We start from the raw sequence: 15,685 nt of genomic DNA on the forward strand, positions 1-15,685 counted from the left end.
GTGTGAAGATGTGAACTAAAACTGCTGAGAGGTGACTGATGATGGTAGGCTGTGCTGAGGACTAGGGCAATGACTGATAGATGCTAACTCATGATAGATTCTGACTCTAGATGACAACTAGTGGTAGATGATGGTGGTTACTAACTGAAAACTTAACCTGGCAAGAGGTAAGCTGTGCCTAGGTGCACTCCCAGGGCTCAGAAGTGAATATATCAGGAAAAATGGGAACTACCATATAGCTCCACAGAGGCTACATAGCACAATATATCCCAGAGCATATGCTTAATTGCACACCATTGCATCTCATATCTTGTACCTCAGCTATGTAGTCCTACTATGTAGCACTCCATTGTCTACCATAGTAGTAAGAAGTTTATATTATGATACCTCATAGCACTTGTGCACTCGCAAATTGCAGGCAGTTCAATGGCATGCATTCACAGTTTTTAATACTAAGCAAAAGTCACAGTTATTCTACTTGCCCTCAACTTTGAACTCACCACCCTCAGACTCTAACTCAGTATCCTCATCATCACTCCCATTTGCACCACTTCCCTGCTGGTACTCCTGGATGGCATTGTTGATCTCATCATCTGAGATACACTCTGCATCCCCAACTGGAAGTGGGTCCACTTTTGCATGCAATCTGTAGTGTGGTTGTCAAATTCACAAAGCTTGAATATTTGAAACAGCACTTACCTGCCATTGTCATTAAGCTCCTTCAGTATGCTATTGAGGATTCTGTGATCCTTGGTTCAAGTATAGAACTTCTTGAGGTTCGCAATGTGCTTATCATAAGCCTCCTTGTATTCATTGGACAAGAAGCTGATATCCATCTGTTTGCTGTCAGACCATTCGTCAATGCAACATTCTGCCTTCAGTGAACAATATCACCATCTGAAACAAATGAGTGATAGCATCACTCACTGCAGTATACACCAAAGCCAAGGCAGCTACAGGAAATGGTGAAAAAAACTTTTCAAATACAATGCCTTTGTCCTTCTTATTATGGTACCACAGTAAATTCATGGCTTTCTAATTTAACTTTGTCCAAAAGAGGCCACCACAATAGATGTTCTTCTTTGGGTCTCTGAGGTTCTTACAATCAAATATCAGCATGGAACATAATGCAGGATACCATCAACTCACTCAATAACACAAGCTGATGTAGGGATTTCATCTACTGTGGGCTTATATAGGCAGATATTACTTAGTGTTATGTTCGCACTTTTGGTGCTTATGTAATCATCATAGTTTTCACCACCTACCAGTACCAGTCTGAGACTGAGAGTTATTAGCATGATTTCCTACTCTCTCTGAGCACTGAGCTTAGTCCAGAAGCCCTTTAGGGTTGAATAGCAGCTAGGCATAGCACATTTAGCCCAACATTAGAAGTCTACTTTCCAGTTCTCTTCTTGTTGTGTTTCCCACACTGAATTTGTCCTTGAGCTGACAGGCAAGTTTCTGATTCCTAGACTTCACAGACTCCCAACCACCAGATTCAAAACCATAAACATTCTCAACCAGTGGTCAAACCTTTCCTTTCACCTTGCTCGTGAGATGGAATGTGTGACATGTAATCTCAAGCAACAGATTAGGCAGATGAGATAATGGAAATAAGTCACACACCATTTGTATAATCTTGCTATTGAAGCCCATCTCAATCTCATAGTAGCTACATGCCTCTTTCCAAGCTTCCTTCACCCACAACACTTGACTCATGTGATCTGGATAAGTATACTCAGATGTGAGCTGTGCACAAAAATGGCTGATTGCAAACTTGATGAGTTGCTGCACTGCTACCTTGTAATCATGGGCTGCAACACATCCCTTACTCTTGTGAATCTTGCATGGAAGTCACTGGTCAACTTGCTGCAGGGAAGGTGAATCTTCTGATTTGCGCATCCATTTTTGACTATGTGTGCTGTCACCCTCATCATCAGAGGGTGATGCTTGCAGACACTTCAAGTGGTGCAAATCTGAAAGATCATTTAGCAACTACATGAGCAATACAATACCACTGACCCTCATAGTTATCATTGTCCCCACAGTATGTCTCTCCATCAGCAAATACATCACTGTTGTCTGCATCATGACTGATGGGGGCTTTATTATTATTGAGATCCTGGTTGCTATCAGTCAAGTCCATGTCATTATCCAAATCTTGATGAGTATGGATGGACTGCACCTGCCAGAGTTGGAAAAGCTCTTTTGCATGAGCCACTGTCAACTTCCATGGTGGAGGCAGAGGCTTCAACTTATTGGTGAGTGCAATCAATGAGGCAAAGGTGATGAAACTTACACTGAGATCATTGGACCTGTGTTCATGATCAACAAAGTTAGATTCCTTATGAATGTGGTGTCAGCATCCTGCAGAGATTAAGTTAAGTCATATGATAGACAACTCACCTATGTAAGAGGATCTTCCTGCCAGCCACTAGTCACAGATGTTTTGACCAGAGCTGGTGTATGTACCTTCATGTGTGATTAGACTTTAGATACTGAATAGTCAAACAATCTGGACTTACTTGTGAGACACCTTTGGGCCATGGGATCTGCTTTTCTCACAGGGGGACCTTGCTGAACCAGGGCCTCAGATCCAACTGGCTGCTGGGTGGTATACTTCCTTTGGATAGGGTGATAGTATGCACTGAAAACTGTGTCCCATCCTATGTCCCTGACCATAGTTAGGTGATGGATGATAAGAGAAATCAAGAATGTACCTCGGTCCACATGATTTTTACATGAGGCCTTGATTTTGTCTTGATTGCTGTGTTAACAGGCCTTGTGCTACTCTTGCTCTTCCTTGACTGAGTGTAATATAGTTAGGCATAGGACTACTTGGACATAATCAACGACAGGCCTTGGTACAGAGCCTTCTCTGAAGGCTGGCATTCACAATGTTGTTGCTGAGAGGGAGCTGAATCAGGATTATTGAGAATGCTCCTCAGAGCTTGGTGAGTGGGACCTGTTGAAGACATTGTGGAGTAAGATTAATGAAGCAGGGATAAGATGTTAGAAGGTGACGATCAAAATTGGGGCACACCTTTATAATATTGCATCATGTCCAGTCACAATCAACAGACTGCATAATATCAACAATACACACGACAACAATGCATACATGTCAAGTCATAACATCAACAACACACTTGTGTCAAGTCATGCAGATGAGCAATGCACTAGTGATTGATATCAAGGAAATCAACAAAAAATTTCAATGTCTGATAGTATACCTGAGACTCAGTCAAATTATCAAAGCTATCACTCACAAGTTGGCTTTGTCAGCTTGTCAGCCTCCTGCTCAACCATCATGTACCACTACAATTTTTGCCTCAAAGGCAACTTCAAAAGTGCAAGAGCTGTTAGCATCCATATCACCAAAGTGGTAGCCTGTAAGCAACAGATGGCACAGGTGTGCGGGCATGAGTAAATCACAAAGACAAAACCTGGCAATGATGAACCTGAACCTCCCAACTATGAAATGGACATTGACAGAGATGTGCACTGGGATTTTGATGACCAGGGTGATGCCATACAGGAAGGGCCACAAACACATATTGCAGTGACCTATCTCTGTATTATATGAGTGAATGAATGTGCATAATATCCTGTATGATATGGGCCAGTAGACCATGGGCTGAAGGTAAAAATATCCCCGACTATGATGGATGGGCTGGGAGGGATATTATTCCCAATGGAGGTGGGTGAGCCCATGTGGGGAATATGTAGAGTAGATGACTGGGCCAATGGACATGAATATTCTATAGATAGATGGGCTGAGGTAGTTGGATATTATGTAGATGGGTGTACCAATGTAGATGTGTATCAGATAGACAGGTATGCTAAGGGTACTTGTTATCACATACACAGGTGGGCCAAGATGTATATTGTATTAGATAGGTGGGCCAAGGGTGGTATATAATATAGATGGGTGGGTCCAGGTGAATGATAATTGTAGACATGATAGAGCTTAGGTAGTTGTATATCATCCAAATCAAAGGAGGTAATATTTCAAAGTCATCTAATGATGAAGGTCACAAGTGCCAGAAAATTGAGCACCCAGTACAGACACAAACATGTAGTACCAACTACTGAGTAGCTAATACACATGACTTGTGTTGCCCTATGAGACGCCAAGTTTTGACCACTGAAGCTCAAGTGAAGCATACCGAGTTCTGAGACCTAGGTCTTGACAAACAAATATTTCTCCACCATCTTTTCACTGATGCCCTCTTGTTGCTCCTCAATCAATGTCTGGAGGTGTTCTCTAATCCACTTCAGTTCCATCAGTGATAAAACTGAGGTTTCATCCACCTGCTCAGGAAGAATCAGACCATCATCCTCAATGCCACCCTAGAACTGATTAATCATCACTCAAGGAAATTGTGTATAGTTCTTACTAGCCAATGCTGGTAGTGAAAGACATAGCAACCCATTACCCAATCCCATTGCCATAATTTATTCGGGATTGCAGTGCATCTGATCTACCATGGAGTATCATAGCTGGATATAATCCTGGAGGGATCTCCTGGATCTGTGATATCATGAAAGAGACATAAGTGGGATAAAAAGACATCATGATGGTCTGGAACTGTGTTCCAGGTGAGCTGGGGAAACAACTAAAGAATATGAGCAACCAGGTTTGGAATAACCGAAATGATGTGCCTTGCAGCTGAGTACTATAGGATGGGTGTCACAAAAGTCTGTTGGAAATCTCAGCATTGACTACCACAGTCATCAGTCTCTTACAGTGATCTCCCATTGCAGCCTGGCTTTAAAGTGCATGATCTGAGTAGCAGAAGGCTCCTCAGTGTTGGCAGCCTCCATCTGATATTGAGATATAGATGCTTGGATGTGTGATGCAGCCATTGACATTGTAGCTGCAATATCTGCAAGACTGAGTGTGAGGGGTTGGTATTCATTGCCAGAATCCTTGGTATCAAAAGGGGATACAGGAGAAGTATGCAATACAGGCATGGCTAATGCAGGAGTATGACACTGGAAATCACAATCACAATCACAGTTGGTTTGGATGTGAAGATATGAGCCACTGGTTAATGGATAAAATTTTTCAAACTCTGACATTGGTTGATCCAGGCATTTCCCAAGACTAAAATGTTTGGGTTGAAGTAGCTGTTTCATATCATTGGCAAAAAAATTCATTTATCTCCAGCATCTATGAACCTGCTCTGCAGGTCTTGAAATGCTGCCTGGGCATCCTGTGCCAGTAATGAATACATTTGGGACTGCCTTCCCAAGTAGCATGCATGACCTGGAAGGTGTTTTACCAATGATTCCTGCATCCTGTCACCCCATTATGTTGCTTTCCACAAGAAAAAGTTACATGTCCAATTCATCTCCAATTGGACCAATGTCATTTCTTCCTTCCATCAATCTCATAGGGCCTTTGCCTGAAGCCAATGAACTTGGTAAACTTTGGATGGGTCCCATTAGCTGAGCATGGGATATGTCAAGTATGCCTGAACTCACATTTGTTATTCCATGAGTGATCAGGACCCCCCAGGTTGACTTCAATGGACCAGAACTGAGTGAGGGACTCATTTTGCTGATCTCAGGCATTTGAATCACTGACAGCAGTGCTGATTTTGAGCTGCTCACAAAGCAGGGGTTTGTATTTCTGAAGCTGGTCTTGCCCCGGCTCAAGTTACATCATTTGCTTACGGGTCTTTGTATATATACTGGCATGGAGGGACACTACCTGCTGCACCAATGTCACCTGGGACCAAGCTTGAGTTTTCAGGGCTTGAGATTTGGCTTACCTAACTGTTGTTTGGAACAGGATTACCTTGTTGCACAAGTGAATTCAGAGGTTGTGAAGGACATCATTGGCCTGCCCTTCATGAAGTGACATCTCCAGTGGAATCAGATCCTCTGCCATACAGTGTCTACATTGATCTACCCCAAGGTTTGATGGCAATGGGATGACAGTGAGCTCAGGGGAGTTTGCCCATGTATCAGATGTGTTGGTGAAATCTGCCAGGTCATCATCAAGATCATTGAGAATATCTACATTCAAGTCATCAGGATCGTTGTCTGCATCAAATCCCTCTCCCAGATGCGTAAGAGCAGACTGAGTGAATCCATCTATCTGGCCTTGGAGATGATTGCATTGCTGGGTGATGTCTAACCTCTGTGTCTTGGTAGTTCTTCTTCCAATTCTTCAGACCTCAATGAGCAATGCAATTTGAGCCTCTTCAATTGCCAACTCCATTGATATCCATGTTGCCACAGATCTGCGAGCAGGTGCTGCATTATGGGTATTACCCTCCTCTAGCAGTCTAAGCTCAATCTCCTTTTTGCTCAGTGCTGAGTGCAAAAATTAATTCTGACTTTGATGGAGCCAAAGTCAACTTACCCCTCTTAATATTAATCTCATATACATTCATCACCATAGGATCATTTATTCTATTGGACTGAGTGATCCTCTTACTGGCTAATCATTCTGTCTTTGAATCTGCAGGTGCTGCTTCATCAAGTCTGTTAAAAGCCTTTTCACTTTCAGCAATGCCATTCTTCACCTGCTTGTCCAGAACCATTTCAAGAAATCAGCTTCAATCCACCTGAACCTGAAAGTACTTGTTGTATTGACAGTTGATATCATAGAAGGTGACAGCCCTGGTGATGCCTTCCATGTTGTGCTGGGCAGCCTCACAAAGGGCATAGTCCATGTTCATTTGTTTGCAAATGATGCATGGTTAACTCGTGAATGTCAGATGGCATGTTTGGCTTGTCTTTTGCCTTTCTGAAAATCTACCATTGAGTGAGGGACAAAGCAACTGTGTCAGGGACAGGTAACTCCCCTAATACCTGTGGACTCCAGCTTGTGCCAAGTCACATTTGCTTGATTTACTGCCTGGTGATTGTTGCAACTCAATTTTTTCAAAGTGTCAGCAGCCTCTGCAAGATGTGTTTTATACCTGTCCTTTCCCACCATAAATCCCAACTCATCAAAAAGCCAAACTTCATCAAATGGCTTGATGGGATGCAGGTGTTCGGCTTTGAAATTTCCATCCATAACAAATAATTGGGTGTATTTCCAGCTTGGAGTTGTTATTATCACTGAGGTGACTTTGGTATCGAACAAGAGTCACTTATCAAGTGATTCATTCCCTGACAAGGATATGTTAATCCCAGGCTAAGGACATGTGGGGCAAAACAATGTGAGATCTCCTGCATTTGGGTTGTTGGAATGATGGCCAAATCCATGCCATTTCATGGCCTTCAACTGCCTCCACTGTCAAGCAACTCTCATGAGCTCTCTGTATTGGTCCTTACCATGTGCTTTGTCAATATAATGTCCTTTAGATGATGGAGATATGGCATTACTGGAACAAGATGTGGAAACATGCTTGAGGTCATTCACTGGAGCTTGCTGTAATAGTTCATTGCTGAGGTGCCACATTCAAGGTTGTCCAATAGAAAATCATCAAGCACCATGAAGGTGAACAAAGTCTTCAGCTTGTTAAATGATGTGGGGAAAAATCCATGTTGAAACATTTGAATGTCTGGACTCATGGCATTGGGACAATCACAGCATTGAACCTCAAGGCAATGAACTCCTGACTTGTCAATGATAACCATTGTGTTTTCCTTCAGCTGGAACTTGGGTCCCAACACAGATGGTAGATCTTCAGGCTCAAGCTGGTCTTCATGTTTGTCTTCTTCAAACAAATCCCACCTATCTATGAGGACTGGACATTGTTTGCCATCATGATTGAGGTGTATGACAAGTCCAACATGAGTGAGACAACTCTGCTCAAAGAATTGACCATTCCATTGACTGATCCAGTGGAAAGGATTGCAATGATGTTGACTCCTGCAACAGCCAGTACAATAGAGTGGCTCCCCAAGACAATCTTGACATTTTTAGACCTTATCCTGGTCACAGACAACACATCTCCTATCTTCTGGTAGAGCTTCTCAATCCAGGAGGTGATGCAGATATGATTCCTGCCTTGGCAGCCATTGCCTGAGGTAGTCATTCTGACTCTGCATTTTTTATGCTTAGCTATCATTTGAATGACAATCCAACATTTTACATGAACTTGCCATGGTTTTTGGGAGTTGCAAAGGCTCAAATGAGCCTTGGTCATGCTTGTAAGCATTGTCAGGAAAGTCTTCCCAAGGAGGTAGTGCCTTAACAGGCTGAAGTGTTGGTGATTCTGGGAGAGAGTTAGGCATGAACCTGTAGGCATGTCATTTTGTGCTTACAAGTGGGACCTTGACCCAAGTTTTCCTACCTTTGCTGCCCCTTGCTTCTACCCTGTGGGATTTTTGCAATGGGGTGCATCTACCTATCTTCATCTTATTTTCTGATGTTGCAAGCAAAGCATTAGCTCAGGAAGGACAAATGAATGTTGTTCCAATATGATGTTATGCAGTCTTGATGCGTCATTACAAATTCATTTCCATTAATGGCATTGTGTCCAATATGGGTCAATTAACCAACTGTTAGGCTTTGCTCAAAGTTCAACTTGGAACCATTATTACTTCCACCTTGCTTATCCTCAGCCCATTCTGCAATCTGATTCACCATGGCAAGATCAGGTCATTCCACTCAGTTGACTTCTGGAAGACATAGGGCATGTCAACCACAGACACAGAAGCTCATGGAAAATGAAATTTCAGAGTTAAAGAACTACCTTCCTGAGTGTACTTCAGCAAAAAGAAAAGAGAAACAGGCAGTTTTCACTGCTAGGTTATTTGCTCCTAAGGTTGACCAAGCACAATGGAAGAAGAGGAAGCAGGTGATTTATCCTTGCTGTGTTGAAAAACTAAAATTTCAATATCTCATTCTTCCATCAATGCTCAGATGTACATGACTTGGTTGTTCAACAACAAGAAAAAGAAGGAAAGGAGAGAACATGATAAAGTATGGGAGGAAATGGACACCTAGGATGGTGATCTACCAGTGGAACCAGGAAGAGGTGCTACAGAGGATCGAGGATGAGTCTAGGGCAAAGCCAGGAGGTCCTGGTATGTTCAAGCATTATCAGGTGGCTGTGAAGAGAGTCATGGCTGAATTGTCTAATGACAAGTTGGAGAAGGTGAAGGAAACAGCTGAAGAATGGTCCAACAACTCTCCTCCTTCCAAGATACAGGCACAAGTCACTCATAAGAAAGGACCTGTGTATATGAAGCACTTTTTGAAGGAGATGTGGAGGCAATATGGGATGAGAGTGTTGGTGATGTCAGCTTGGAAGAATAAACAGGGTGAGGTGCTGTTTGGGATGTAAGTGAATTGTGTTGGTCATCACAGATCTTCAATCTCAATACATTTCATGCAGGCATGATGATAACGAGGCATTAGGAGATGGGGACAGCTTCATGAAGATGAAGGACTGGGAGGACATTGAGCCAGTTTGGCAGGAGTACATGCAAGAACAGTTCAGTGAGTGTTTGAACTCTGGCTATTAGAAGGAATTTGTTGATTATTGTGATGATAGGTGCTGGGACATGGAATGGAGGACAACAGATGAAGGGAGGTCAAAAAAGAATCAGAAAGCCTGCTTTCAAACTGGAAACTGATGGGGATGGGATGCCATTGCTTCCAGACATCACCTGGAATGAAACTTGAGAAGAAGAAGGCCATAGTGAGGGCATTTCTTACATTGCACTATTGTGAATCTATCATCACAACACCCAAGAATTTGTTGAATGCATGGACACAGAGATCTGTTCTGGGAGCAACAAGGCAGTCATGCCATGGAGTGCCATCATACAAAGTCAGGATGATTTTGTGACAAGAAAGTATGTTCCGGCAAATGTGGACTTGAAGGAGCCTTCCAAGTTGCAAAATTGGGACACTATGGCCTTACTTAATTTCTGGCATGCTCAGCAGGAGAAAGGCAAAGGTCTCACATTCCTGTTCAAAGCATGGAAGAACAAAGATGGAGACATGGTAGCATCAGTTGCATCTGGGAATTCACCTTCTTATTGGACTCATAAAGTCAGAAAGCAGATGATCCAAAGGCCTCAGAATTCATCAACTGACACCAAGAGTGATCCCAGGAGTAATCCCAAGAGTGACTCTCATCACATGGAGGATGATGCTGATGATGATGTGGCTGACAGTAGATCCCTGCAAAAGAGACCCAGAAGAGAGCCAGGTCCTTTAACAGCACATGAAGGGACAGCAGTCTTACATGCAATTCCAAAGCCTCACCTGGTCAAGCCAGCAAAAACTGGTGCACTGCTGACATCACGAATGGACAACTTCCTGGCTGGGTTGACTGATGGAGTCACCAGCAATGTTGAGGAGGATGTTGCAATGGAAGGGCACACATCTCTGGTGCTGAAAAACATGTGGGGAAAAAAGTGGTGATTAAGTCATTAGCAAGGACAACCTGGAGTAAGTCAATGCAACAGCCATCAGACAGTACCCCTTGAGTGACTAGAGCAAGGGGAAAGAAGTAATGGACTTATACTATACTCCCTGCCTTTATGTATATATCAATGTTATTCAATCTCTATAGCTCAGGAGTTCCTGAGTGTCAAACACTGAAGTTTAATTCTCACTTTGGCTCACCAAGTCCTGAGTGTTGAATACCAAAGTTCAATTCTCACTTTACTGAGGATGACCGAGTCCTGAGTTCAATCATTGAATTGAACTTGGGACTCAGTCATCCTCAGTAAAGTGAGAATTAAACTTTGGTGTTTGACACTTGGGAACTCCTGAGCCTCCAGAACTCAATTGGAAATGGAAAAGGAATGTGTCACAAATTCAGTTGTTTACATGATGTGGGTATGTTAATGAAAATTTGGAAGTTTACATGTGATTTGACTACTATCAGAAATTTGGTAATTTACATTTGAATTTGATCTTCAAACTGATTGATCAGGGAATCTACTACCTTGAGCATTTTGATGCTCATCTGTTGAGCTCTTTGCAACCTCTGGAGGTCTGCATTAGCTTTTCTGAGTTTGTCAGAAGTTTCTGCCCAAGCCATCTGGAAGGGTCACTTGGCCTCAAGTAGCAGTGGAATGGAAGGATCAAGAAGATCCCCAGTACAGTGTTTGTAATCACCAAGTTGATCTTGAACAGATTGCACTTGTAGAAAAATTAGTCCAAAGATAAATGATCTACTGTGTCAGATACTCACACCCAGTGTGTTCATATGACCCAAATGGTCAGAACTCCCAGACCATCAAATGTAAATCTTCATTAGTGAGCTCTGGCCATTGTGAATGAAGTCCAGTAGATGTTTTGTCTGCTTGGGAGATACATTAAGTATCTATAATCCTCTGGAATGAATGGACTCACATGACATAAACACTTCTGATGCAGCCAGAGCATCAATCTTAGGATCAGCAGAATCCAGCAACTCATCAACATTGATGATATCATCCTCATGCCTGAGATACAAGTCTGGATTGATGGGAGAACCTGGATGATCAACTTGAGCCAGAGGTGATTGATCTGCAAGGGTTTAGTGAGCATGAATGATGATCCTCCATCTTAATGAATGTATAAACTCACTGGTTATTGCAGCCAAGACATCCAGTGATCTGGATGACGCAGAATCATATCCTATGTCATCATCTGGCCCAAGGTATAGATCATCTAAGTGATATCCAGTAAATAGATAAGGCATGATAAAAATACAACATACCTAGTGATACCTGGGACACAGAGGACTCATCCACATCCATTGAATTGTAGTTGGTCACCAAAGGGTCATGAAATCAAACAGCTGACTGTGGGCTCATGTTGTGTGGGGAACTTACTGATTTGTTGACTGATAATTGAAAAAACTTCAAAGTTCAACACAAAACCGGCAATTGCCAAAAGTTGAACCATGACCAAACAAAGACAATCAATCATCCGGACCTCTGGACCTCCTGTCCCTCATACCTCCAGGCATCCTGTCCTTCGGACGTTCCATCCTCCTAACCCTTGGACATCCTGTCCTTCTGTCCTCCATCATCCTGTCCTCCTGTCCTCCAGACCTCCAGACCTTCAGATCTCCTATCCTTCCATCCTGTTTCCTGTAGAAGTATTACCTTGCAGTGGGAACTCTCCCGCACTCCTCCGGACTTCATCGGACCATCATTAGACCTCATATGAAATGAAGGGCACATACTTGGGTAAGGGGCACAGCGTACGAGCTGAGGCCAAGCCCCTCTGAGTCAGTCTCTCTCTCCTTTGAGCAACATGGTTCTTAATACCTGGAGCCTGAGGTGGAAGGGAGTTGGAAGAGGAAGTCTCCCATGATTTTGGTACTCTCCTCCCAACCACTGAAGTCTGCGATGAAGACTCACAAGCATGCAAAGTCATCTTGCTTTGTGAAGTCTAAGCCCCTCATGGAGTCAGAAGATGAGGAAGACATGAGTATTCAGGTATGCCATCTGGTTCATCTTTGACTTGTCTCACATTTTCTTGTAGCCATTTTTGGGTGGAGTGCTGGATGTTGTCCTTCCCCAGCTCTCCAATTCGCCTTGATCACCCCAGGTTGTGATGAAAAAACCCTTTGGCCCTGCTACAGTAAGTCACATTTATGCATTTGGGACTCGGGTGTATGCTTACAATGTAGCAGGTGATTACCAGCAGTCACCTGGCAGTTATCAAGCCCTCCCAGCTGACTCCCAAAACACTGGTGCAGGCACTCCTAGCCATCAATGCAGGTGATATTCTCATTCCTGGACTGGTGAGTACTTTAATTTATCTGAAGTATGTCCATTCACTAACACAACCCACAGAACAACCCATGCCAGGTTTGCACCAAGCTAAACTGGCCCTGCACAACTTGGTTGGACAAGAGGACCAGGAATCCATGTATGTCATGTGTCCGCTGCACAACAAAGAAGATCAAGTGCATCCCTGTGACTCTGGGTACCCTACTGAAATGCATTCATGCTTCCTCTACCACCCAGAACATGAGGTCCAGGACACCTTCCAAGGCTCCTTCCAAAGCTCCCCCTGCCTTCCAATCCAAGGCCTAAACTCACAATCAGTCTCATGGCAAGTCCAGAACTCTGGGTGTCACTGCTGTGACAACTCCCAAGACCCAGACACATGGTCGCAGCAAGACCATCACTGCCATCAAGGCACCTGCACCTGCACCAGCTTGTAAGTCACCCAAGTTTTTTTTTCATCACTGTCTGACCTTGATTTTTCCTTGTAGCACTTCTGTCTTCAAGTTCAGCAGTCCCTGCTTCAGCACCCAGTCTGGCAGTCCCTGCTGCAGCACTCAACCTGCCCATGCCAGATCTCCATGCCATGGCAATTGTGATTCAGGATGGTGCAGCTCACATCGCCATTCTTGAGGCTCATGTGGCAGAGCAGGATGGTAAGATTGATACCCTGCAATGCCTCCATGAAGGCCTTAGGCATGAAATCATCAACCAGCACCCCACATTCCCAATTCCCAAACCTCCAGCCAATGCAACATCCTTGTTGCTTGATCAATCCATCCCTGTGTCCATGTCACCATTTGAATCTGCACTCCCTCCTCTCATTGATCTCTCAATGAGAGAGATGATGCCCACACCCCTGAAATTCAAGGATGCCTCTGCCATTAAGGGCCTCCTGTTTGAGTATAACCAGGTTGTTCAACCAGAGGTTCCAGATATGTCCAGCAAAATTGTGGACCCAGGTGATCTGAGCAACCTTGTCCCCAGAATATGATTCTTCCAATGACATGGATGTTGAGGTGAAGGTTGAAGCATCTTCTGAGGAGGTTGACATGGCTACATAATTGCATAGTGATAGATGTATATACAAGTTTTCCAATGAATGTTACCTCTGCCAGTCCATTTATTGAATCACCAAGTGTTGAGTACCAAGTACTGAAACCTGAAACTTAGAAACAAACATCAAAACTCAAAACTCATACATTTTTACAAGTTTCAAGTTTCAAGTCTCAAATCACTGAGTCCCAAAACCCAAACATCAAACCCCAAACATCAAAACCTGAGACTCAGGAGTCATAAAAATGTAAAACTCATATATTTTTATGAGTTTTGAGTTTCAAGTCTTGAATCACTGAGTCCTAAAACCTGAAACCTGACACCTGAAACCCAACACTCAAAAGTTGTAAAAGTGTATGAGTTTTGAGTTTTGAGTCTTGAACCACCAAGTTCCAAAACCCAAAACTTGAAACTCAAAAAAATATGAGTTTCAAGTTTCAAGTCTTGAGTCTCAAATCACCAAGTACTGAGTACCAAGTACTGAAACCTGAGTACCAACACCTGAAACCTGAACATCAAAACTCAAAACTCTTCATTGAGTACTGAATACTGAATGCTGACACCCAAAGTTGTTTCAGTACTCATTATTTGGTACTTGGTGAAGAGTTTTGAGTTTTGATGTTCTGGTTTCAGGTGTTGGTACTCAGTGATTTGAGACTTGAAACTCAAAACTCATATATTTTTTTGACTTTTGACTTTTGGGTTTCAGGACTTGGTGATTTGAGACTTGAAACTTGTAAAAATGTATGAGTTTTGAGTTTCGATGTTGGAGTTTTGAAGTTTTGGGTTTTAGGTTTCAATATTCAGGGTTTGATGTTCAGGTTTCAGGACTTGGTACTTGGTAATTTGAGACTCAAAACTCAAAACTTGTAAAAATGTATGAGTTTTGAGTTTCAAGTTTCAAGTTTTGGGTGTTGGGTTTTGGGTGTTGGGTTTCAGTGCTTGGTGAATGTCAGACATGGTGTATTCATGCTTTCAGCTTTCTGTGGTCAATGGTAGGTATATGCACTCATATAGGGGTATGTACTCCATGTCTTCAATTCTCTGGTGCCTACATCAGCAAATTGATTTGTTTCTTATCCAACTATCTAAGCCCAGTTATGTTTATGTGTGATAGCAACTACCTCGCCCCACTCATTGATATAATATATATCACTACCTCAGCCTATATGTCCATACATCCATATAGTATACAAATACCTTGGCCCTTATGTCTATGGACCGTCTTCCAAGGTATCACTGGATTCTGAGTTGACAGGGCGCTTGGCTGTGTTGACTTTGATCAACATTGACAGAATCTGAGTCTGAATGTCATTGATGACTCAGATCAAAACTAGTGCAACAGCATTGCTCATATGTCCATATAGTATACCAATACCTTGGCCCATATGTCTACATGATATGTATCTGGGCCCACCTGTCTATGTAATATGCCCCCACCTTGGCCCACCCATATATATAATAAATATTTCACCACCCCATTGGCCCACCTGTATATATAATAAATATTTCACCACCCCATTGGCCCACCCATCTATATAATAATATCTGCCATATATCTCTCTTTAGCCCAGCTGTCTATAATATATGTCTATCCTACTCTACATATTGCCCAGATGGGCTCACCCATCTCCATCAGTAATAATATTTCTCCTGGCCCATCTGCCATTGTTGAGGATATTTATAACATTGGCATAGATGGGCTCACCCATCCCCATTGGAAATAATATCCCTCCTGGCCCACCCATCAACATCAAGGATATACATAACATCAGCCCATAGTCTGCTGGCCCATCTTATATGGGATATTATGTGGGTCGGGTGACCTATATAATATGGAGTTTGTCACTGAAGGGACTCTCAAACAACCCTCAGATTATTACTGCTTCCCCTTGTGGCCCTTCTAGTGAGATGGAATGTATGAATAGTACTGCTTCTTCATGGTCCATCTGGTCCTTAATTGTTGTTATGT

At 42.9% G+C, this 15,685-nt stretch overlaps 9 protein-coding genes across 9 annotated transcripts; 2 read left to right on the forward strand and 7 right to left on the reverse strand.

Moving 5' to 3' along the window:
- Positions 1–474: 474 nt before the first annotated feature.
- On the reverse strand, positions 475–1,029 carry BJ212DRAFT_1294640 (uncharacterized protein; the record flags this gene model as incomplete). Its single annotated transcript, XM_041332222.1, has 4 exons — positions 475–646; positions 700–729; positions 769–875; positions 928–1,029. The coding sequence occupies 4 exons, from the start codon at positions 1,027–1,029 to the stop codon at positions 475–477; spliced, it is 411 nt and encodes a 136-aa protein (XP_041200187.1).
- An 828-nt stretch (positions 1,030–1,857) lies between these two features.
- BJ212DRAFT_1294641 (uncharacterized protein) lies at positions 1,858–2,685 on the reverse strand (the record flags this gene model as incomplete). Its single annotated transcript, XM_041332223.1, has 5 exons — positions 1,858–1,979; positions 2,026–2,251; positions 2,303–2,318; positions 2,410–2,437; positions 2,529–2,685. The coding sequence occupies 5 exons, from the start codon at positions 2,683–2,685 to the stop codon at positions 1,858–1,860; spliced, it is 549 nt and encodes a 182-aa protein (XP_041200188.1).
- Positions 2,686–4,622: 1,937 nt separating this feature from the next.
- BJ212DRAFT_1294642 (uncharacterized protein) lies at positions 4,623–5,583 on the reverse strand (the record flags this gene model as incomplete). Its single annotated transcript, XM_041332224.1, has 5 exons — positions 4,623–4,682; positions 4,753–5,001; positions 5,188–5,275; positions 5,348–5,457; positions 5,494–5,583. 5 exons carry the CDS (start codon positions 5,581–5,583, stop codon positions 4,623–4,625), a joined length of 597 nt encoding a protein of 198 aa, XP_041200189.1.
- Positions 5,584–5,827: 244 nt separating this feature from the next.
- On the reverse strand, positions 5,828–6,416 carry BJ212DRAFT_1474499 (uncharacterized protein; the record flags this gene model as incomplete). The annotated part of the gene is made up of 3 exons (XM_041339098.1): positions 5,828–6,136; positions 6,191–6,330; positions 6,380–6,416. The coding sequence occupies 3 exons, from the start codon at positions 6,414–6,416 to the stop codon at positions 5,828–5,830; spliced, it is 486 nt and encodes a 161-aa protein (XP_041200190.1).
- A 317-nt stretch (positions 6,417–6,733) lies between these two features.
- On the reverse strand, positions 6,734–7,605 carry BJ212DRAFT_1443436 (uncharacterized protein; the record flags this gene model as incomplete). The annotated part of the gene is made up of 6 exons (XM_041337827.1): positions 6,734–6,774; positions 6,814–7,064; positions 7,116–7,134; positions 7,168–7,258; positions 7,388–7,392; positions 7,425–7,605. The coding sequence occupies 6 exons, from the start codon at positions 7,603–7,605 to the stop codon at positions 6,734–6,736; spliced, it is 588 nt and encodes a 195-aa protein (XP_041200191.1).
- Positions 7,606–7,716: 111 nt separating this feature from the next.
- On the reverse strand, positions 7,717–7,890 carry BJ212DRAFT_1210127 (uncharacterized protein; the record flags this gene model as incomplete). Its single annotated transcript, XM_041329215.1, has 1 exon — positions 7,717–7,890. A coding segment is annotated over one exon (174 nt), but the record flags the coding sequence as incomplete, so codon positions are not given.
- Positions 7,891–8,558: 668 nt separating this feature from the next.
- Positions 8,559–10,348, forward strand: BJ212DRAFT_1474500 (uncharacterized protein; the record flags this gene model as incomplete). The annotated part of the gene is made up of 6 exons (XM_041339099.1): positions 8,559–8,771; positions 8,837–8,896; positions 8,946–9,256; positions 9,312–9,415; positions 9,471–9,509; positions 9,696–10,348. The coding sequence occupies 6 exons, from the start codon at positions 8,559–8,561 to the stop codon at positions 10,346–10,348; spliced, it is 1,380 nt and encodes a 459-aa protein (XP_041200193.1).
- A 634-nt stretch (positions 10,349–10,982) lies between these two features.
- BJ212DRAFT_1294644 (uncharacterized protein) lies at positions 10,983–11,676 on the reverse strand (the record flags this gene model as incomplete). Its single annotated transcript, XM_041332225.1, has 4 exons — positions 10,983–11,074; positions 11,288–11,443; positions 11,504–11,587; positions 11,637–11,676. 4 exons carry the CDS (start codon positions 11,674–11,676, stop codon positions 10,983–10,985), a joined length of 372 nt encoding a protein of 123 aa, XP_041200194.1.
- A 558-nt stretch (positions 11,677–12,234) lies between these two features.
- Positions 12,235–13,721, forward strand: BJ212DRAFT_1294645 (uncharacterized protein; the record flags this gene model as incomplete). Its single annotated transcript, XM_041332226.1, has 7 exons — positions 12,235–12,363; positions 12,476–12,508; positions 12,561–12,671; positions 12,696–12,799; positions 12,996–13,093; positions 13,149–13,619; positions 13,645–13,721. 7 exons carry the CDS (start codon positions 12,235–12,237, stop codon positions 13,719–13,721), a joined length of 1,023 nt encoding a protein of 340 aa, XP_041200195.1.
- Positions 13,722–15,685: the final 1,964 nt, after the last annotated feature.

Source organism: Suillus subaureus (assembly GCF_016647635.1).
Source record: "Suillus subaureus strain MN1 chromosome Unknown BJ212scaffold_1, whole genome shotgun sequence".
Taxonomy (NCBI): Eukaryota; Fungi; Basidiomycota; class Agaricomycetes; order Boletales; family Suillaceae; genus Suillus; species Suillus subaureus.